At 36.2% G+C, this 24,477-nt stretch overlaps 1 protein-coding gene across 1 annotated transcript in view; it reads right to left on the bottom strand.

Moving 5' to 3' along the window:
• Positions 1-24,477, bottom strand: part of FYB1 (FYN binding protein 1) — a 171,219-nt gene that overhangs the window by 11,602 nt on the left and 135,140 nt on the right. Inside the window, 13 exon segments of the mRNA XM_005907618.3 lie at positions 3,438-3,600; positions 4,583-4,673; positions 7,828-7,846; positions 7,849-7,893; positions 10,398-10,423; positions 12,030-12,167; positions 13,180-13,246; positions 14,297-14,319; positions 19,252-19,396; positions 19,894-20,053; positions 22,831-22,951; positions 23,943-23,977; positions 24,413-24,432. Of these exon segments, the coding sequence (XP_005907680.2) occupies positions 3,438-3,600; positions 4,583-4,673; positions 7,828-7,846; positions 7,849-7,893; positions 10,398-10,423; positions 12,030-12,167; positions 13,180-13,246; positions 14,297-14,319; positions 19,252-19,396; positions 19,894-20,053; positions 22,831-22,951; positions 23,943-23,977; positions 24,413-24,432 (1,053 nt within the window).

Here is a 24,477-nt window from a genome sequence, read left to right as displayed (position 1 = left end):
ACAACTGGTTTGTTTTTAATAGATAATTTATGGGCATTCCAAATAGAATAAAATAGTATAGAAGGGTGAAATAGCACAATTTACTCAGGGAATGACAAGTCAGTAGTCTGTATTTCTGAAGTATCAGCTGCAGATGGGAAATAGTTGAAGAGGGGAAGGCTAGATCATAAAGGATTTTATATACTAACCCTAAAGACTTCATGTTTTTAAAAAATAATATTCGGGTACCAGTGTGGTGAGTGGAATGGCTAAGAGTAATGGTAAGGGACACATATCTTTTGAAAGGTTATTGGAATAATCCAGTGAGGGAGGGTTAAACCCACACAGCAACTGTCCCAAATCCTATAGTGATGTTTGAGGAATGGATCAGAAATTAAGAAAATTAAAAACATCAAGGATTCAGTTCAGGGAAAGAATAACGAGCAATTTTGGAAAAATTAAGAAAGATAAGAGATGTGGGGAAATAAAAGGGAAATGAAATAAATCTGATCATTGAATTGTGGAATAATGCAATTGAAGATGCTTTTGATGGCCCTCCCATATACTTTCACCCTCATGATTTCAGGGCTTTGTGGTTCAACTTGCAACTGATAGTAATTGCATTTTCTATTTATTTACTGATGACTTTTTTTTTCTAGCTTCCAGAACTTTCCTTGTCTGCTTTCTCAGTGTCCTGAATGACTGGCCACATGTCCAGGGGTAGGCTTCAATTCCTGATGGACAGGAGTTGATGTATAAATACCCCTATTTGTTTCCCACCGTATGGGATAACACTGTTGCTTGAGCCTGCCAATGCAGAAATAAGAGATGTGGGTTCAATCCCTGGGCCAGGAAGATCCCTGGAAGAGGGCATGGCAACCCAATCCAGTATTCTTGCTGGAAGAATCTCATGGACAGAGGAGCCTGGCAGGCTACAGTCTACAGGGTTGCAAAGAGTTGGACACGACTGAAGCAACTGAGCGTGCAAGCTGCACCTACCCAAGTGATACCTCTTTTTGATAACAAGGTTTTGTTAGCTGCCTTCTCTTCCCAGTCTACTCTGCCACTTGCCGATGGGAGTTTCCCAGACTCACCTTCCAGCTGGGGAGGCCAAACTAAGACAAAGTCCAGGCCAAAGAAAGTTTTTAAATAAAAAACAACTAGTACACAAGATATAATAAGATGATTTTCATTCTGTTTGAGATGAACCCCAAACCACCAAAGAATTGAATTAGTTATTCGTGAGCTTGGGAACTGCAAACTGCATTGGTCCTACACCAGGAAAAAAAGAAAAAGATAAAAGTAACAAGAAACGCTTGATTTTATCATGTAATGTTTTCACTTCTCATTTTTAACAGATGATACATTCTTGAGAGGATGGGAGCCCTCTGGTATTCATAGTAGTATTTAGAATGATTGATGTCCAAATAGAAAATGACAGCAGATTACAAATTATCCCTGAATGGCTGCTGCTTTTTCTCCTGTTTAAGGTCTGTTGATTCCTAGATAGGAGTCTGCTCCAAATTTCTGTTCTTGATGCTGAATCTACGTCTGCCCATCTGTATCTATACATGTTTGTTGCTGAGGTCATTTACATCCTGTTACTCAGAGTCTGTTCTGTGGACTAGCAGCATGAATTACGTGAAACCTTGGGAAAACTCCTCACCTCAGATCTACTAAATTAAAGTCTCCATTTCTAACAAGATCTCTGTGAAGTGCATGTACTTTTAAGCCTAGGAGCATTGCTCTAGATGGGGTCTGTTGTTAAGGACAGGAATCTCCGGACAGCAGGTCAAAATAAGCCTGAAATTTGTTCTCTGGAGAAAGGTCCATATAACAAGCATTAGAACAATTGTCTGTTGTGAAAAATGTGACATAATTGGAAAAGCAGAGGGAAAAAAACTATCACTTGGGCCCATCACCCTGCGCGTGTGTGGATGCTCATTCGCTTCAGTTTTGTCCGACTTGCTGTGACCCTATAAACTGTAGCCTGCCAGGCTCCTCTGTCCACGGGATTCTCCAAGTAAGAACACTGCAGTGGGTTGCCATGCCCTCCTCCAGGAGATCTTCCTGACCCAGGGATTGAACCAGCGTCTCTTATGTCTCCTGCATTGGCAAGTGGGTTCTTTACCTCTAGCATCACCTGGTAAGCAGCCCCCTCCATCACCTTAATCAGCCATTATTAGCATTTTAGTTTCATTTACATATTTTTAAAACATGGCTGTAAAGAATTCCCATCCTTTATTAAGCAGGCTTCTTATTTCTGTTACTAATGGATCATAAGCATTTCCTCATGTTATCATAATCATCCTGGAAAATATTCGATTTGGTATATTCATCATAACTTTAATAATTTAAAAATATTGAGCATTTAAAAAATATTTTGGCAGCCGTTTAAAGCATGCAGTTATCCGTATTTAAGACTATTCCTTAGGGTGTGTGTTCACAAATCCTGGATTGAATGGGGGTATTCTTTGTCTCCTGCAGCTCTGTCTTCAAATTATCTCCTGTGACTTTCTAGTCTTAACGTTACATACCCCTGCCTGTTATCCTTTGTACCCACATTCCATTTTTCCCTTTTACAGCCAACCACACCTTGTCCATAAAATTTTAGATCCATTTTCCCCACCCTTGAGTCACTGTGTTTTATTCTTAAAAGATCCATTTTGGTTCCTGTCCCTGAGTCACCTTCCTGTCGTTAAAATTGAACTCAGAGTTTTCCATGCAGACTTACTGGGCTGATATGGGACAGCCAGTCTGGCTATTCAGTTTTAAATATAGGACAACATAATTTTGACTTACTCTTCCCTGGACTTTAAATGAAATAAGCTACCTTTTAAAATTGGACAAAAACATTTCCATCTGTCAGCTTAAGTAGCTGTCAGAGAGGAAAGGACTGTCTTGTGTTTATTTGGAAGAGTAGGTTATAGTAAATGTGCCAAATAGGAAATGAAAACAAGTGAATTTGCAAGGTAGGAAAACTGGAAATGCTAGGTGTGACATATGAGATATAATTTTAAAACCAGACCAGAGCAAGAATCGCTCAATTCTTTAGCACAGTGATTCTCACTTTAGTGTACATAGGAACAAACTAGGGAAGACTTACAATCTCTGTCTGACCCCCAGAGCTCATGACTTAGCAAGTCAAATGTTGGGCTAGGGTATTGCAACTGTGATATTCGCAGAGTTTTCTGATGCTGGGGGTCTGTGGGACCATATTTCCAGAAACACTAATTTGGCATTATCTTTGCAACTCAGTGCCAAATATAGCAGGTGGGAAATGAAAAAAATTAAAATGAAATACAGTGATTCCAGCCCAGCAAGATCTCCAGTTTCTTAATGTGAATTTTCCAGAATTTACAAAGCATGGAGCAAAAAGAGTTTAGAGTGATCACTAAAACTTGTTTAGTTGTTAAATGCTAGAGCATCATATTTTTGAAGAGTAAGTAATGACTTACATTTTCCTTCTTCATTCCTGCAGAGAACTTTTGTATCATCTGTGTTTTGTATAACTTCCAGGGATTCTCCAGGCTTTATTTGTAGATCTCTGTTGCCCCACTTTTTAGAAGATAAGGAGGGTGCAACTTTGGTGGAATAGAGGACTCTAATTTCACCATCATACTAGAAAAATAAGGGAAAACATTTATTATTGATTGATGTGTATTATTAAAGTAATTCACTTATTGACAGACTTATTAAGAAATTTTGTTAAAAATTTCAGCAAAATTTCAAATTTTGTTAAAAAACCTAGTTCCTTATTATTTTTTCAAAAGATAACATAGGAAGATTAAAAAAAACTTTTTTGGAGAAAAATCACTTGTAACCTCACCAACCTAATATAATAATTATTTTTAAAATTAAAAATTTAAGATGTACATGCGTTGACTTGTCACACTCATTTTCTGCAAAATGATTACGATCAAAACTTCAATTCTATTGGTTCGATCACTTTACATAATTACCATTTCTTCTTTGTAGTGAGAACACTTAAGATGTACTCTCTTAGGAATTTTCAAGTATGTAATACAGTAATGCTGACTATAATCACCATGCTGTAACTAGATCCCTAAACTTATTCATCTTATAACTGAACATTCGTACCCTTTGACAAACAGCTCCCCCTGCTCTCCACCTCTGGTAACCACCACTTTACTCTTGGTTTCTGTGGGTTTGGTTTTTTTAGATTCTCCATATAAATGATATCATAAAGTATTTGTCTCTGCCTCTTGTCTGACAATTTACTTAGCATAACGCTCTTGAGGTCCATCCACATTGTCAAAACGGCAGGATTTCCTTGTTTTTCATGATTGAATAATATTTCGTATCTCTCTATATATCACATCATTTTTAATCATTCTATTTTTAGCTTACTTTCTTATTGAGTTTCAAAGGACAGCTAAATTTAGATGATTACCACAGTATGTATATTGGGCACGTACAAGAGTTTGCTTAATTTCTTATAGGAATAAATCTAAATCTAAAACAAAGTTTGTAGAAAATAAAGGTGTTGTGATGGATAACTGTGATATTGATAATTACACAGAAAATCATCAGTTTTTTCATTAGGGCTTTGAACTTTGTATGATATTTAAATGTAACATACTTTAAATTTTTTCCTGAAGTCTTTTTCTTCTTTTTCTTGCTTTTTTAGCTTCTTAGGGTCTTTTTCTTCAGCTTTGGTCTTGGCTCCTTGACTAGGATGGCAGAACATACATAAAACAGCATTTAGTTTCAAAATATAAAAAGAATAGTGTATAATGGAGAATTCATAGCATTACATTTCTGTTAAATTTCATTTTCAATTCATTATTTTTCTTAGAAATCTAGTACATTCACTGTGATAAATGATGACTTTTCTTAATGTAGAATATTCTTCAAGAGAGTACAGGCTGAGTTAAAATGGAAGCTTGAGATTATCATGGTGAACAATATAAAATGACCAAAGTATAGTTACATTGTTACATATCAGCAATTTCAGATGATCCAACCTATTCTTGAATCCCCTATATTTTCAACCCTTCCTAGATAATCAAGTGGTTTGGCTAATGTCATAGAAAAAACTTTTCAAAAAAGGAATATTAAAAAAAAAATTTTGACCACACCATGCAGCTTGCAGGATCTCAGTTCCCTGACCATGGATTGAATCCGTGCCGCAGCGCTGAAAGTGCTAAATCTTAACCTCTAGACCATGAGGGAATTCCCCTCCAAAGAACACTTTTTGAAAGACTGATTTTCATGGCTTAAAAATTTATCTATACATTAATTTTTTTATATCTACTTAAAATGAAGCCAGGGTTGTATCTCATGATACCAACTAGAGTCAATTACTATAAGAGAAGTGAACTGGTTTAAGGCAGTGATTCTCCAGCCTGGTCACAAATAGATCACCTGGGAAGTTTTTTAAAGATACCACTGCCCTTGTCTAAATCCTAGAAATTTTAATTACATTAAATTAATTAAAAATTCTAATTAATTAGTTTGAGTGAGGTCCAGGTACTGACACACATATTTTAAAAGCTCCCAGATGATTTAATCTGCAACCAAGGTTGTGAACCATTCCCCAGGATTAAATATGGTTGTTAGGAAAAGGCAGTGAATCTCTGTAGAAAGGAATTTTAAAAAGCAGAATATTTGTGAATAATGACAGTTTTAAACACTGATATTAATTTTTATTTTGATTGCCTAAGATAAAGCTTTGTTTGTAAGTGAGCTATTTAAAATATTTGAGTCTTAATTTTTCAATCTTAAAGTTGAGTTTATTCACTGGGAAGTGAATTAGTATACACTGCCCTGCCCTAAGTTCTGCACTGTCCCTCAGTGCCTTCTGTCTGCAGGCTTCCCTGGTGGCTCAGTAGTAAAACATCTGCCTGCTAATGCAGGAGACACAGATTCCATCCTTGGGTTGGAAAGATCCCTTGGAGAAGGAAATGGCAACCCATTTCAGTATTCTTGCAAGGGAAATTCCATGGACAGAGGAACCTGGTGGGCTACAGTCCACAGGGTAGGAAAGAGTCGGACCCAACTGAGCAACTGAACAATACAATCTTCTGTCTGCTGGTGTCCTGGGCAGTGATGGAATCCCTGGCCCAGATAAGTACACTGGAGCAATCAGAACACACATGAATGTTAAAAAGGCCCCACAAGTTCTTATTAAAGATAATTTATTGAAATTTAATTTTAAAAATGCAATGCTATTTTAGAGAATACACAATTGTCTTTAACTCTGAAAACAAGCAATGGGAAAGAAAATAGTCCATATTGCATAATGTTGAATCAGCTGGGGCTTATTTTGCTTAAAAAAAAGGGCCAATGGATGACTCTGGGTTCCTAGAGAGCTATTTAGTGGAATGTGGTGGCATTTCTACAGTAATATTAAACACAAAAATGCATTTAAAACTGTCAGGGATAGAAGTGACTTCCCTATGGGGAAGACTATTAGATTTTCTTTTCACAGAGCACTAAAAAAGGAGAATGATTCTCCTTTCACATTTCTGGTGTGTTTTGCCTGTAGAACTTGATCTTCATATATAAATAACAACATATTTCCCCCTCAGTTTCTTTGATCTTGACACTGCATCTTGTTCCGTAAAATTAGTTTAATAATGTTGGTAAAAAATAAATATTTACTTAGAGTTCACTCATGCATTTTTTTGGCACCCCACTCCAGTACTCTTGCCTGGAGAATCCCATGGATGGAGGAGCCTGGTGGGCTGCAGTCCATAGGGTCGCTAAGAGTCGGACACGACTGAGTGACTTCACTTTCACTTTTCACTTTCATGCCTTGGAGAAGGAAATGGCAACCCACTCCAGTGTTCTTGTCTGGAGAATTCCAGGGACGGGGGAGCCTGATGGGCTCTCATCTATGGAGTCGCACAGAGTCGGACACAACTGACGCGACTTAGCAGCAGCAGCATAAATTTTTTACCAGTACAGCTCAGAAGACACCACTTATTATATTCCACTGATGTTACTTTCATCCTTTAACTGATCAATTCTGAGATCTTTTTATTCATCTTTTTTTTTTCTTGAAAAAGTTAAAGGTATTCTTGCTTTTAGCATGTATCAGATCATCTCACATACTGGAGTACAAGAAAGCATTCTACCATACTACATTCTATTTCAGAAGAATTTTCAAAAGGTACTCCTCTAGTATTAACTGACTTAAGATTTTCTTACAGTTTTTGTCTAAAATTAAATTGAAGCCTTAGGGAAACTAAAGAATGTCACTATTCACTGTTGACTGCTTTTGTTGTTGTTAGTTTGAATGGAATCTTTGAGAATCTGATGCTTTTGTAAAAGTATGATATAACTTTTAAGAGTCCTTTCAAAATACAATTCTTGCTCTCATTTTTTTTCACAAAAAGAAAACAATCTTCTTGAGGACAGAGGAGGTTTGAAGCAGGTGGGTTAGGATTTGAGATACAAATTAAGCAATGTCTTCAAGACAAACAATGTTGGGGAAAAGTAAAAAGAAAGGGAGGGGATGAATTAGTGAGATCAATTGCTATCAGGCTTTCAGATATTTTCCCAGTGAATGAGAGAATAAATGAACATAGACATTGGTGAGTCACAGGGCAGAGGATGACCAGGGAACCAGAAGGACCACTGGAGAAGCGGGGAGGGGAAGGGAGAAAAGTGGGGGAGGGGAGAGAGAGAAAGAGGAGGAGGACCTGGGCTATCCATCCATTCACAAACCTGGCAGACGGCAGAGCTGGGACCAGGGAGAGGAGAACAGAGCCAACAGGATGGCACATAGTACAAACACACCCCATTGGGGTTTTATCCAATTGAATGTTCTTGAACTGTCTGATTTTCATTACTTCACTGTAATGAGAGCATTTTAATTACCTTATCTCTATTGGGGAGGAGGGAAATCAGAGGCATCCACATCGTCATAAACTTCATCTCCCATGTCTGACAAAAGACAGAAGAGCAAATGGTGAAACACTGTTAGTGGACATTTCAATATGAGCATTCAGTGATATTTTTAATATAAAGATTGTTTTGAGGACAACAAAATAATTTTCCCCAAGGTCTCTGTACATTTCTCCTGGATGCATCATCTGTTCTTTAAAGGGGAAAGATTTTTCTCTTCCTTGATGCATGTGTTAAAATTCCCTCAGCAACAACAGTGACAATGATTATAACTACTGTTATCAGGGAAAAACCCTCAAGTAGTGACTGAGATTATTTGAAGATCCACAAGTATGATGAACGGCAGGATCAGTTGATTGCTGACAAACAAGTCAATATTTCTGGCCATCGGCAGCAGGTAAAGATACTTAAAAAGCACTCAAGAAACTTACCTTTGGGGTGCTATGATAATAGCTATCATTTTACTTATATGGTTATGTCTTTGCCTCTGTATCTATTTACATATCTATCGATTTGTCTATAACTCTTTTTTACTCACTGATCTGTTCTTCATTAACTTTTCCCTTATAGTAATATTACCTCTGGCACTACCTGAAAATAAAAGGTGCTTGGGATACCCAAACGTTTTGAGAATCAGTATTGGAGAAGGCGATGGCACCCCACTCCAGTACTCTTGCCTGGAAAATCCCATGGACGGAGGAGCCTGGTAGGCTGCAGTCCATGGGGTCGAAAAGAATCGGGACACGACTGAGGGAGTTCCCTTTCACTTTTCACTTTCATGCATTGGAGAAGGACATGGCAACCCATTCCAGTGTTCTTGTCTGGAGAATCCCAGGGACGGGGGAGCCTGGTGGGCTGCTGTCTATGGGGTCACACAGAGTCGGACACGACTGAAGTGACTTAGCAGCAGTAGCAGCAGCATTGGTGGAAAAGTGACTATGACCTTAACTGCCTCAAGGATTTTTCCAATATGTAGACACTTTTCTTCCTTCTAGACTTCTTATTAAAGTTAGGAGGAATGCTGCTTCCTTTCTGCACCTATTAAGTTGCCCCACAGCAAGTTAAGCTGAAGAGATGGCTTGAAAGGAGTACAAATGTTTTAAGGAATGATTAGCACAGAAAGTTTAAAATGCTCTCTAATAGTGGCAAGAATTTGATTTCCTTTAACCCTCCCCCTTTTTCTGTATACATGTACACACATATACATGCTGTATTTATATGTGCATATTTTCCTTCCACTCAGATTAACTAATTTCACAGTATAAAAACTTGGTCAGCTACCTGAACAATCTAGAATAAATATATAAAAAATAATGACATATCACTGATATTCAGAAGAGGAAAAATTACTGTTCCATGCACATGCACTTAAGACATAATTAATAAAGACAAAAGAAAATCAAAATGAGCAACACATTTTTTACTTAATTGATCACATTCGTTCCATTTTATACCTACTCTTCGGAGAAGGCAATGGCACCCCACTCCAGTACTCTTGCCTGGAAAATCCCATGGATGGAGGAGCCTGGTGGGCTGCAGTCCATGGGGTCGCTAAGAGTCGGACACGACTGAGCGACTTCACTTTCACTTTTCACTTTCATGCATTGGAGAAGGAAATGGCAACCCACTCCAGTGTTCTTGCCTGGAGAATCCCAGGGACGGGGGAGCCTGGTGGGCTGCCGTCTATGGGGTCACACAGAGTCGGACACGACTGAAGCGACTTAGCAGCAGCAGCAGCAGCAGCAGCATACCTACTCTTTGTGGAGCTAAGTTTCCTGAGTACTTTTTAAAAATTATAAGTTAAGATGTAAGTTCATCATCAGTTATTAATCAATTTGAGCTACAGCCTTACATATTTTCAAATTGTTAGATGAAAACAAAGTCAGATAAACAGTCTGGAAGAATAGATTGTGTTTGGTTTGCTTTTTCAATTTACTTATAAATTAAAATAAACTTTTGAAAGCCTCTGAATATTCTTGCAAGACATTTTATTTTTTTCAAAGAAAATTTAAGAAAAATCCTTTAAGTCTCAGCAGGGGTAAAAAATAAGATGATCAAAATTGTACCAAGAAAAAACTATTTCACATTTAGCAGTGGAAAAATTTCCAAAGACAATATAAATGATACATTTTTAAAAATCATAGAAATTTAGATTCAGAAGGATCTTGGTTGCTCACAGTGTGGCACGTGTTTAGAAATCTTTTTGCAGAAATCTAATACATCAAACTCTGACTAAATTGGGGTGGGATCCATGAGGATCGTTGGGGCCCATCTCTATTCACTCATCCCTTTCTCCATAGTGATCCTGTGACTGGAAGAACAAATCACTGAAAGTTGAAAATTTCCTTTTCCCACTATTTTACTGTTGAGAAACTGTGAAACTGACCATCCCAGGTGCAGTTACTTGACAAAGTTACACAATTTATTATTTTCAGAGTCAGGACTTTAATTCAGATAGCATGACTAAAGCAATTGCTTCTGCTACCCTATCTGCAAGAAGTGAGATATAAAATATATTAACACAATTAGTTTTTATTACTTACCCACTTGTTTAGGAGGAGAAGGGAAACTGGAAAGAAAATGAGAACATAATTATTTAGGAAAGGCATGAATAAGTAACAGCCTTGAGGCTTATAAAGGCTAATTAATCTGTTGAGTATTATTCCTTTCTCATCCTCCATTTCTCTGCTGAGTCCCAAGTTTTCGTCAATCAATTTGGAATTTAGCAAGACTTTTTGTGAACTCTGGTATTGGCCAAACAAATAAAGAATCATGACATCCACTGGTTTATTTTTCTCACAGCCATTGGACCAATGTTTTTGAATTTGTTCTATGAAGTTTGAGCATATTATCATACCAGAGTAAGTGAAATGGTCTAAATATTTCGGAGTCATTGCAGTGTAGCTCCGGACAAAAACTGTTTGTTTGACTCAAAGAATAGAAATGTAGAGTCACAACAAAAGTCACAGGAATCTTCATATGACCATAATATTGTATGGTCATATGAAGACCATAGTATGACATAATATTGTTTGATAATATGTACATATATATCCCCAAACAGAAGAAAGGTGAATAAGAGAGGAATATCCACTGAAACTAGAGAGTGAGAACTTATTAATAGAAGTGATTTGAAATCAGGACTGGATGACTTTTAGTTGCAACAGAAAAAGACCTTTGTTTTTATTACTTTCTGAACTTTAAACACACATATACACATAACTGGAAGAATGGTGCACAGTTACACTAAAGTGTGAGAGGTCATTAGTAAAAGTGATTTAAAATCAGAATTAGCTGGTGTGTTATTGAGCAAAAAAATATTTGCTTTTATTTCTAAGTGAGGACTACATTTGAGTAATGATACATGAAGAGAAGATCTGCTACGTTTACTTACAATTTTAAGTATCTCGTTTATTGAGTGTTGTTTTAGTGTCTCACAAAAGGATTTAAAATTAGGAATTCTATGTCAATTATCTTATAAAGACTTCTGTTAAAGTGTGGTGAGTCTATTAGCATATATAAAACAATGAAAATTTGAGTGTACTTAAGGTCCTTCAAATTTATACACATGGAACTTATGCTAAAGGATTATTTTTGTATAGAAAGATAAAATGTATGCTTTAGTCTTATTTATACAAACTGAAGATACTTAGAAGAATTTTAATATAGGTCAAACATGTAATTCAAGTGGAATTAATATATCATTATTGTGAAAGTTACAAAGACTTTAGATTCTGTACTTAGAGAAAAGAAATTCCAAATTTTGTCCTTTTTTTTCTATAAATTAACTTTTAAAAGAGAATGTATATTTTGAATAGTCAGTATAAAATATTATATAATAAAACGTAGTGCTGGAATTCTGACCTTTTAGATGTGATTTACAGCTTAAAAAAAGGTCCTACTAAATGAAGGGTGAGTGCATGCATGTGTGTGTGTGTGTGTGTGTGTGTGTGCATGTTTGAATGGAAAACAAAATGATGTATATGATGATTTTATGTAAATGCACGACTTTAAAAGTGACACAATAAATGAGACTAGAATGGCTAATGGAAAAACACATTAAAATTTCTTAAGACTGTCAGAATTTGGTTATCAGTTATAAAATATTAGTAGCATTTGATGAAATTATTAGTGTAGTTATTGTGCACTGGATTTGGTGGTTGGTTGACTCTTACGATGAACCTTCATCATTGTCTGACTCAGAGTCTTTAGGTTTCTCTCGTATACTTTTCTTTTTGTCATCTTTTCCCTTTAACATCTTCAAAATCCCCCAGGACCAGGTGTTACTCTTCTCTTCAACCTGTAGCGTGGAGCTTTGGAGCATGCAGGCATTGATCAGGTTTTTTATAATTATACTGTGTTGATCATTCAGGCTGTAAGCTACTTATTGTACTCAACAAGCTGAAGCTATTAAGTTTATAAGTCATGGTCTTTGAATATTGCTGCGACTAGGTAAATAGTAGGCAAGTTATTTTCTCCTATTTGGTAGATTTCTTACACCTTGTTTCTTAAACCAGTGAGCTGAGTCAAAAGTTTTAAACATCAATTTAGCTTTGCTATGATTAAAAGTAAGTTGTTATTAGATTAAAATTTTAAAATATGTATTTAAATTTTAAAATGCACCACTTCAAAAGTTTAAACACCTAAAGGATTAAGTTTTCAATATTGCCACATACAGCCACAGATAAACATATGATCTCAATTTATTTGGATTGATTACAACTATGATTATTAAACAAGGGCTTCCTTGGTGGCTCAGACGGTAAAGAATCCACCTGCGATGCAGGAGACCTGGGTTCAATTCCTGGGTTGAGAAGATCCCCTGGAGGAGGGCATGGCAACCCACTCCAGTATTCTTGCCTGGAGAATCCCCATGGACAGAGAAGCCTGGCAGGCTATAGTCCATGGGATCCCAAAGAGCTGGACACGACTGAGCGACCAAGCACAGCACAGCACATGATTATTACACAAAGGCTAGCCATGCAACTATAAACTTTCCAGAGATTGTCACAAAAACGAAGTATTGATTGATAAATAAATGATTGGGAAAAGTTTGAATACTTGTAACCCTTACCCCTTTTCCATTTCACTCCTTTTGACATAGTTGTCAAGGTTCCAAGTGGTATATTCCAAACAATATACCACTTCATTTGAAGTGTGGTATAATTACAATTCCTCATTTGCCATTGCTGTTAATTAAACATTTTTGGTTATGTAACAGGGAATGCTACTTTCTGCTTTTTATTCTAACTAGAAATCAAAACTAGTGACAATTTCAGTATATACAATACTTTGCAAAGAGGCAATTAAGCTGATTATTCTTACCCATTAGCAGCATCCTCCTCTTCAATCCCATCATAAATATCATCATCTGGGGGAGGTGGGAACATCCCTTCATGTGAATTAGGGGGGGGAAAACTGTTAATTTTGTAATTTGGTCACAAATGCTCACTCAAAATTTGATAATAAATGTCTTATGCAGAAATAAGATGTAGAAAGCATCTTATTTTCATATCAATTATTTAAATTAAAATAGCTTTATTTTCCCACTCTTACACAGAGGTAAATTAATTTTTTAACATTATTTTATAAGGAATTCTTAAAAGTGAACTGTAAAAATATGAGGGATGACATAGAGTACTGTGCACTGGAGGTGACAGAGTGGGGAAAATAACAGAAAAAGTAAAATTAAACAGAGGATGGAGTTAAAATTTATTGTGGAAAAAGAAGGGAAAAGTTGATAAGAAAAACTTAATTAATACTAAGGAGAGATTCAGAAAAAAGCATTGATCAAGATGTAAGTAAAGGAAAGCAAATGAAAAGTGACTCTAAGCATTGATGGGAGCTGGGACAAAGAAAAGAATGGAAGGTGAATGAAAAGAATTTTCATTTCTTTATTTTAAAAAAGTTAAACCCTTGCTTGACTTGTTATCCTATGTTTGCTATTTGACAAATATTTATTTAACAAATGTTTACTGACTACCTTCTTTGTAAATATATGTACAATAAAGTTGAAATTAGATTTTTAAGATGATAATTTTAGCACTGCCAGGTATTAGCAACCCTTATTTTGTTGATGGGATAATGAGAAGTCTTTAGGAATCATAGCTATGGTGACTATGTGAGATATTATCCAAATAGGGACATTTCTGAAAGTGAAGGGAGATACTACTAGAAATTGTGCTCAGACAACTGCACAAATCAAGACTGCCCTGGGCACACTGGAAGTGGAATCACCCTATGACCCATAACGTGGAAGAAAAAAGTGACTTGCTCAGGGTCACTCAGTGGCCAGGACTGGACTCCATGTTATTGATTCCCAGTCTATTGTTCTTTCTACCACATTAAGATCCTCCTTATTATTTGCAAACAAGAGCATTTTGTCATTAATATACACAAGAATGTCAAAGACTTGAGAAACTGATAAAAGCGTGTAGCTTACCTCCACTTCCACTCTGACTGTGGCTAGGAGAAAAAGAGTAGACATTAATTGATATATTAATTATTTAGCTATCAGGAGAAGAAGTACATATTGAGCAGTTAAATGAGAGAAAAAATAACATTCCAGTCAACAGTTATCAGGATGTTATTTACAATTGTCAAGATATAAAAACAACCTAAATGTCTGCCAACAGATGAGTAAAGACGACGTAGCATACACACACGGTGGAATGTTATTCAGCCATAAAAGAAGAATGAGATTTTGCTATTTGCAACAATACCAGTGGACCTGCGGGGTATTATATTTAGTGCAATAAGTCAGAGAGTTTTCACTTATATGTGGAATCTAAAAAATAAAACGAATAAATACTACAAAACAAAAAGAGACGCAGAGATGGAGAACAAACTACTGGTTACCAGTGTTGGGGTGGGGGTGGGAGTTTAAGGAGGACAAACTACTATGTATAAAATTAATAAGCTATAAGGATATATTGTACAGTATAGAGAATATAGTCAATAGTTTATAATAATTTTAATGGAGTATAACTTATAAAAACATCGAATCACTTGTATACCTGAAACTAATATTGTAAATCAGGTACTTTTTAATTAGAAAAAAAGTTATTAGATGTTATATGTGAAAAGGAAGAAAAATTGTTCCTTATTGTAATAGATGAGTAGTAACAAAGCAAAAAACAAAACAAAACTAATAAGGATCAAGTGAGATTCAGCACTCCATAAAGTTTTCTAAACAATGATATTGTTGATTTCTAGCATTTTACCATAAGGCAATTTTCAGGTTATATAGTATTACATCACTCCATAGATGGACTTATTAAAAAAAGAGCATATTATTCTAGAACTGTTACTGCATTAAATTCAATTTCCTCTCAATACCTTATAATTACAGCATTTAACTCTTAGTCCAATAGGATTACATTTTTTACAAAGGGAATACTTAAAAAAATTTTGAAATCCTATTCGTGGGGCTTTTGTAGAGTGTAGCTCCTAATTCTCTAAATCTCTATTTCTTTCTATAACATTCTATACCTCCCCTCTTTTAAAATTGTTTTCTTGCCTGTTTCCCCACTAAACTGTGAATTATGTGAAATCAAAGGAAGTCATCTAGTTCATTTTACAGAAAAAAAATTGAGGCTCTGAGAAATCAAGTGATATGACCATGTCCACTTTTGATTAACTGAAAAAATGAAATAATCTCAGTGTCCTGCTTTCCTGTATGGATGATGTCATTTTTACTACACCTCGCTGTGCCCCCTGTGTCATCATTTTTGCCTTTTAGATAATCTTCCAAGAACAGATATCTGATATTACAATCGTATAGTATGTTTATACATCATATATGAACCTTAACCTTAAAGTCAGAATAACTTTAAAGTCTACTGCTAATCTAGAAATAAAAAGTACTTTCACTAATGGAACTTTGGAGAAAAACATGCTATAAATGTCTTAATATACAAATAGAAGTGATTTTTGATGAAGCTTAAGTATATTCGCTACTTGCTTACAAACTGTTTTCACACTCACTGTCTTCAACACTTTCCTCTGAGCATGAAGTAAGCATTTAGAATTATGAGAAAAACTGCAAATTGGGGTTGGCTGCCACTTCTGGCAAATACAACATATTCCACCTCGGAGATTTCATATCCAATTTCCAAAGAATTGGGTGATCACAATCAGGAACAAAGCCACTATATATTATTTGATTTCTAGAGCAGTTCTTCATTTTCTCTTTGGAATATAAACCATTGATCTGGTGAGCCAGAGGGAAGGAAAGGAGAGTGTGAGAAAAGACAAGGAAAGAGAAAGAGGAAAGGAGAAATGGCAGGAAAAAGGTTGGGAAATACACCTAGAAGAAGAGTTTTTTATATGACGAAGGAGTGGTATTTGCACTTGTAATTTCCTTTTGTTCAACTTTTCACTTTTATTACAAAAAACTGCTTCATTGAGAAGAAACGGAGAAGTACAGCTGCCAGGATCTGCGCTTTTTAAGCCTCCTGTCTGCTCTCAGAGTGTGAGGTATACAGTTGGTTTTCCTAACCCTGGAGAAATTGGGAAAGAGCTGGCCAAGAACCTCCTGATAAGAGCCAGGAGGTATATGGGGGAGGGAGAGGAGAGGCTGGTGCTTTCTCTTATTCTTGCCGGAACAAGCTGCCAGTTATACTCAGCATCTTTCCTTGTTCTACTAAGGACAAAGCACGTTCTGTTATAAGATCTCTGCCAGCAGCAGCTGTAGTTTCAAAAAACAAAACAAAACAAAACAACTTGTGTAGAAGTGATGTCTCTTCTTCCATTTTCTTATTAAATATGCATAAAGAAGGAATCAGTTCAGTTCAGTCGCTTAGTCGTATGCGACTCTTTGCGACCCCATGAATCGCAGCACACCAGGCCTCCCTGTCCATCACCAACTCCCGGAGTTCACTCAAACTCATTTCCATTGAGTCGGTGATGCCATCCAGCCCATCTGATCCTCTGTCGTCCCCTTCTCCTCCTGCCCTCAATCCCTCCCAGCATCAGAGTCTTTTCCAATGAGTCAACTCTTCGCATGAGGTGGCCAAAGTACTGGAGTTTCAGCTTTAGCATCATTCCTTCCAATGTAATAGATGCTAGTAAATATTGTGGTGCCATACTTGTTTAAATTATTAATCAGTAGAGCTATATACACTTCCTCTAACCCCGTTTTATTAAACAGAAGATTCCGTTTCTGCTACATGTTTACTAACTGGAGATGTCTTGTAGAGTTGTGGTATGTATGGTGGTGGTGGTTTAGTCACTAAGTTGTGTCCTACTCTTTGCAACCCCTGGACTGAATGTAACATGCCAGGCTCTTCTGTTCATGGGACTCCCCAGGCAAGAATACTGGAGTGGGTTGCCATTTCCTTCTCCAGGGGATTTTCCCAACCCAGGGCTCAAACCTGGATCTCCTGCATTGGCAGGTGGATTCCTTACTGCTGAACTATCTGGGAAGCCCTGTGGTATGTACAGACTAGTTAAAATGGAAAAGGAAATAGCATTAATTTGGGAAACAGTCACTTATTATGAAAATAATGCTTCATTTTAAGAATATCATCCCTTTTTTGTGGATTTATTTATTTTTTGAGTATTTTCATCAGTGTAAATATATATATATATATATGCTGCTAAGTCGCTTCAGTCGTGTCCGACTCTGTGTGACCCCATAGACGGCAGCCCACCAGACTCCCCGGGTCCCTGGGATTCTCCAGGCAAGAACACTGGAGTGGGTTGCCATTTCCTTCTCCAATGCACGTAAGTGAAAAGTGAAAGTGAAGTGGAGTTCTTTAATTCCCAAATAAGAGAAATTGTGTTTTGGTTTTTTTTTAAGATAAAAGAGAAACATAAGGTACAGTGAAGTAGTTCAGTCGTGTCCAACTCTTTGCAACCCCGTGGACTACAGCGTGCTGGGCTCCTCCATTCATGGGATTTTCCAGGCAAGAACACTGGAGTGGGTTGCTGTTTCCTTCTCCAGGGGATCTCAGGCAGACTCTGCCATCTGAGCCACCAGGGAAGCCCAACATAAGGTATATATGCTGATAATATACATGGTAAGACACACTCATGTCCAGAAAATTCTGTAACTCTCAAAATATGGCCATTTGGAACTCTGACATCAAATTTGACATTTGCTAACTTCAAAGTAGGTCAAGGTGTTTCTTATTACTAAGGTCAATTTACAATCTGTAAACTCCAGTGCATACATGGCATGTTTTCATATGTATTACATAATTTATGATCATAATATGTTAAGACAGCATTGCTATCAGTCATTTTAGAATGATGAACTGCCAGAAAGCAATATAAGTTTAACTGATGCCATAAGCTCAAGACCATAAAGGGAAATTTAATTCTTTATATGTTTCATAACTATTAGTATTAATAAATATTAATATATTTCTATTTTGATATTTTTACATTTTTAGAATGCTTAATAATAAAAACATTTTTTACTTTGAAATTTGAGTTATAAAGAATGCAGACACATTTTTTTCTCAAATGAAGATCTTGCATAGGTCATGTGGGGAGGTTTCCCTGTTTCACAAAGTGGGAATAGAAAAATGAGGATTCTTCACTGGGTTGGAGATTTTTCTTCTCCTTTTCCTTCAATTTAAAGGGATTATGGCTCTACCAGGAAAGGGAGATATTGGAGGAAAGAAGGAATGAAAGGAGAGCAGAAAAGGAAGAAAAAGAAAGAACAAGGAAGATCAGAGCTAGGAGAAAGAGACAGAAGAGGAGGCACTATAAAGGGAGCTGGAGACTGAGAAGGAAGAGAAGGAAAGCATGAGACAGAAGTTTGCCCTCCCCTTTGATTCCCCTAGAAAGGATGTCTTGATCTGTCCCTCTGCCCCAGAAAGATGGTCCTGTAATTTTTCCAGGGAAGGTCACAAGGTCCAATGGAAAGTTGAACCCTTAGTTGATTGCTAGGGATCATAGTGGATTCAGCTTTTACATTTTTACTCTTAAAGAGCAAAGTTGTCATAAAAAAGCATTTCTATTTGTTATACTTTCAAATAACAATGACAAATATATTTAGACTCAGATTTCAGAGAAAAATATTTTATACTTTTAGAGCTAACTTTTATATCTCATGCTTCATATTTTACAAAGTCATACGTATTCTAGGCATATCCTTAAAGTCAAATCAGAATGAATGTTGCAAAACAGTATTTGGGATTGACAACACATCTGCCAGTGGCCCATTACATTTCAAGCAGTATTTAACACAAATAGCCAAAGAGTAAAATGAAAGACTATATAGTTTCAAATGAGTTATCATCCATATTGAAGTGATTGTAAACGGTAATTTAATTTAGTGATAGAAAGTAGTAGGAAATTAGGAAAGTAAAATTCTAGCATCTTAAAACCCACAATCTCTGACAAAGAGATAGTTTGATTTGCTTTCCGATTTGTTTTTACATATACCTGCTAACATTTTCCTGCTCTGCAACGTCATCATACACTTCCTGGTCATCTTCCAAAGGTCTTGTTGAAAGAGCACTGAGACAGCCTTTTTTCCGTTTCAAGGAGTCATAGTCAATCTCTACAGCTGTTGTTTTAATATAGCCATCTACCAAAAGGGGAACAATTTATGTTCAGATGACTGTAGTTTAAATATCATAGAGTTGTAAACAAAATATTGATTGTACACTTTCTTTTTAAATTTTCCCTTTATTTCTTTGCTTGCAATTCTGACTTAAAGACTTGTTGACACATGCTTCACTGTGCTTTGTCCAAGTCTCATGATGTTGTGCTTTGGGGTAAGTCTAGAGTCTGTTTTCAAGGCTCTAAAGTGATTCAGAAGAAATATTTTTGCTTTTTAACATCAATGAAGAACCTAATACTCTTTGCTCTTCCTTGGGATATTATATTTACATTTTTTCCCAACTAAAAATATTGCACAAATGAGGTGAAGATGGAGCTATGCTTGTCATTTAAAATCTTCCTATTTTTGTCTACTCTGTAACATACTCCCAACTTAATGCTTATGACTAGCTTTGGAAGAATTTTCACATAAGATTGGCTCAAAAGAAAACACTTTGAAGTCTTAGAAAAATATGCACTCACATGACCCCCTGGCTGTTCTGCCCAGCCATTTTCCTTCAGGGTTGTCTGTGATACGAATTATTTCAATATTCTCTCCTTGCTTGAAGCTCAGTTCATTCTTTCCTCCTTTGACATCACAGCAAGCTTTTGCTTGATGGATGACTTGAATAGGGCCTGTTAGCTGCAAAGAGGGAAAAAAAAATCACAACCAGCTTCTTACTATTCAGGAAATCTTTAAGGAATGCAGTTTTGAAAGACTAGGTCCACTACTTGCTAACCTGTTTGTTACCAACATTTACAGGTTTGAACTAGAAGTTGAGGGTGAATGTTATTTCTGGTGAGGGTTCCTATAGGAGGGGTTAGGGGAAAATTGCAGAGGTCAGACAGAACCAGCAAAAATAGGTAAGCACGTGTCGGGCGGCCAGGAGAGAATGGCAGTGATCTGTTGACCTCGGGAACTCTGGAAGATGGTTCGATGCATGATACTGGATGCTTGGGGCTAGTGCACTGGGACGACCCAGAGGGATGGTATGGGGAGGGAGGAGGGAGGAGGGTTCAGGATGGGGAACACATGTATACCTGTGGCGGATTCATTTTGATATTTGGCAAAACTAATACAATTATGTAAAATTTAAAAATAAAATAAAATTTAAAAAAAAAAGAAAAGAATTATCAGTCCAGAAAAAAAAAAAAAATGAAGAGGAAGTGACTGAAAATCAAACACCACTTATGTATGCAACATGCTGGGTGCTATGTGTTTTTATGGGGTATGCTGGTGTTCTGCTTACTAGATAGAGGTTATTTCCCTCTCTGCTTTGTGCAATTATTCTGATGGTTCTCTGCAGGCTTACAATAGCAAGAGAGAGAAGGGTTAGTAGTGGTGGTAGGTTGTACTTGTGAGAAAAACATATTCTTTCCTTTTTTTTGACTTCATGGTACTTGCTACCTATAAACTTGGAGTAGACATTACCTGCTATAAACAAGATAACAGTTTAGAAATAGCGTTGTGAATAAAAAAAAAATAGCAAACCAATATTATGTGATGTTTTTATAATTAATATCCTGAAGAGTACAGTGGTTTCTTGACAGCAGAGGAGTAATGTAGTTTAGAGCTCGTGAATCCTAAACTCCTAATTTCCTAATCTTTTGTCTTTTCAACAGAATTTCTTGAATCTTTTGATATGCAAATATGCATCATGATTTTTGAGGAGGCTCTACTTTATTTATTGAACTTGTGATGTGATGAATTGTGAGATACCATCATTAATTATATACTACCAAGAAAGTAAACTAGCTTGATTTAAACTTTGATGTGCCAACAATGTTACAATGCATCCTAATTTCAGAATTTTAAAATGTGAAATATTTTGTCATAGAATTAATGAAATGTGGAACTGTATAACAGTTCTCACATTTATTTATTTAATTTGAACATCTATTAACAATTTTGTGGAAGGAATATAGCGTGTGAAGTCCTAGTCTTGACAAATGTTTGAGTTCATGTTTGGTGGTGTGATTTCATATCATATCTTTTTCTTACTAACAAATATTATTTGAATAAATGAGTGAAACCATCCAAAACTGGCTTCTCCAAAAAAAAAAAAAGCCCACAGGGAAAAGCTTCACATAATTCCTTCAAAACTATAAACAATCTCTTCATAAAAAGTATGTTATAAAGATTTTCATTTAAGAAATTAATTTTCCATGTTTTCCCTTCTTTGGTAGCCATACATTCTGTATGAGTAAAATATTTTAATAGTCATATTGCAATCTTGCTTTTGCTTATATATAGTAAGCAAAATTGAATGACAGCCTATAATAGACACCATGTATTATTTTATTTAATCCCATAACAAACTTTCAAGAGAAATGTCATCTACTCACTTTAAAAATAAGAATCTGAGGTTCAGAGAAGTTTAGCAATATGTCCCCTATTATATAACTCACAAATGCAACTGGAATTTGAATCCACATCTGTCCAACTGACTCTAAGTTTTACATTTTCCCTTTCACTACAGTCAGTAGACTGGGAAATTATATATAAGCCAGACTTTTATAATTCAAACCATATATTAATGTTCTGGAGGAACTAAATATTTAAAGGAAACTTGATATGAATCCTTTTCAAAGTGAAGAATAGTTTTGTGACTAGATAATCACTCTAAATATAGCTGACATACCAGACCCATACCAGATGGGCCGTGTCGTCAAAGCCTAGCCAAGAAAAGTATAGCCTGCAAGTATAGTGGTAGTGGTGGTAGTCATAGGAGTCATCCAGTTAGAATGAAAGATCAACGAAGACAGAGGTCAGTGAGGAAGAAGGAGAAACAGAAGGCATGAGAAGTCAGCATGTACACAGGCTTAAAGTAAAGGCACAGATGTGAGTCAGGTCTAGACAGCATCAGGCAGGGTAGCTCACGGAGTTTTATTGAGACAGGTCTGCTTAATCCAGAGACATTTCTGTCCCATGCACCATGATAATACATTCCACAAGGATATGTATGTGTGTAGTCCTGAGCCCATATTATGAGTAGGTTAATATTCATGTCCGACTCTTCGTGACCCCTCGGACTGTAGCCCATCAGGCTCCTCAGTCCATGAAATTTTCCAGGTACGATGAAATGCATAACGAGGAGAGTCAGAATGGATTTGAGTAACTGAGTATTCATTCACCCAACGGACATAAAATTTCCTGAGCTCCCACCAGATTTTGTTTAGATTTTATCCAAATTATAAGCCACATATTTTATTTGGATTTTATTGTATTGCATTTTTAGTGCATGGATAATGGAGTGTAGTAGACAAAAACATTACTGTTATGAAGGAAGTTACTCTTTAGAAAACAGTGATTAAGTGGTTGTCCAACCATGTAAGGTTTCAAAAAATGGTGCCCCTTTTGTGTGAAAGTTATAAAAAGAGACATTACTCTTTTTCACCCGTCAGCAAGCAAGCTCTTACTTTAAATTTCTTCTTTATTTCTTGTTCTTTCTTTTCTCTCTCTTTCTGTTCTTTTTTCTCCAGCTCTAATCTCTTCTTTTCCTCCTTTTCTCTTTTCTTCTCTTTTTCTTTGGATGTGTCTCTGTGAATAAATATTTTGTTGTTTCAGAACCTGCAGGCATTTATGTGTTAGGGCTCACTATTTAGAGTGGTTCCTACCCCAAACAGAAGATAGTATGTGGAATAGAGGTGAAGGTACAAAGCTAAGTCTTGTCAAAATTCCTGGGTGTGTGAGACTGTTTTTAAAACCTGCAGGAGGCATTCAAAGGAGGATGCCTTCCAAAGGCCCTGCTACCTTTATAACCCCTGAGGGCAAGTGGAAGGCATTGTTGTAAAGGTTCTTGCGGCCTGTCAGCATGAATACAATTAAACCCACCCCCCACCCCCAACTCTCTCTCTCAAGAGTACACTCACTGGTATAAGTTCACATACACGGATTCACTTTACTCATAGGTACAAATCTTCATTTAGAAACTTTACTCAGAATTAGCTGAATTCTGGGTAGGGAAGATTAACATATGTGAATCAACTAAAGATAAAATAAGAGAACATGCTCATTTTTATTTTCACTCATTTGCTAAGAAATTTCTTAATCCTGGGCTACCCAGAAACCCATTTGGGAACTCTTTTTTAACATTTTTCTTCTTAAGCAGGTTAAAACTTTGGCATCTGGTGCTGTGTTAAATCATCTCTCAGAGCTGAATTTTGAGGTAAAGTACTGCCTAGGTGAGCACATTGTAATATATACACAAATTCATTTGCCCAAAGACACACTGAGAGCAAGAAATACAGATTCCTGGCCCTGTAATTCCCTGCCTGTGGGCTGTCTAGTGGGTTGCAGGACTCTGACCTCTCACACAATGGCATTTTAACAGAGTCCTCTGTAAAATCCTTAGACAAGAAAGGAATCTTTAGTCCTTTGTATTGAAATAAAGGTTATCATTATATGCCCGTCACTTGAACAGTTGAACTTTCCCCCTCCTAGTATTGAATATCCATTCATTCTCCCTCATATAAATTATTATATTCATCTTAGAAGAAAAATATCATGGTAAAAAAAATGTTGCTCATACATGTCTTCATATGTTTCTCCTTCACTCTCTTGTTCCTGTCAAGAAAAACATTAATAATGATTAATTGCAATTATTCAATAAGGGAACAAATACATACTACATTGCTCAAATACTCAGTAAAACAAACATAAATTTGTGTGTACATTTGGCATGTTTTTTTTTTTTTTTTTTGAGACAGACTGGGAAAGGAAGCACAGAAAGATTTCATTTTATATCCTGCTATGTAATTCAGATTTGTAGCCAGACTTCAGTTTCTGTTTAGTATAACAAAATTACTGAGTCAGTGAAATGACTGGTGTTTAATGTCTCAAGCATTTCAGGTGAAATAAGATTGCAAATGGAAAAATATTACCATTATTCTTAAGAGTTTTCATTTGTTGGTTTATGTCAGTAGAAAATAAATCACAGCAATTGTTACATATTCTAGTTACAGCAATATAATATGAGAAGAATAAAAAAGAGAAACTAACCTCATCTAGATTTCCAGTACCTGAAGTGTTTAAAAAAAAGGGATAGTAATTAAGAAGTGCTTTAA

The sequence above is a fragment of the Bos mutus genome, chromosome 20, assembly GCF_027580195.1.
Source record: "Bos mutus isolate GX-2022 chromosome 20, NWIPB_WYAK_1.1, whole genome shotgun sequence".
NCBI lineage: Eukaryota > Metazoa > Chordata > Mammalia > Artiodactyla > Bovidae > Bos > Bos mutus.
Note: the sequence above shows the minus strand (reverse complement) of the source record. Positions and strands in the feature narration are given on the sequence as shown.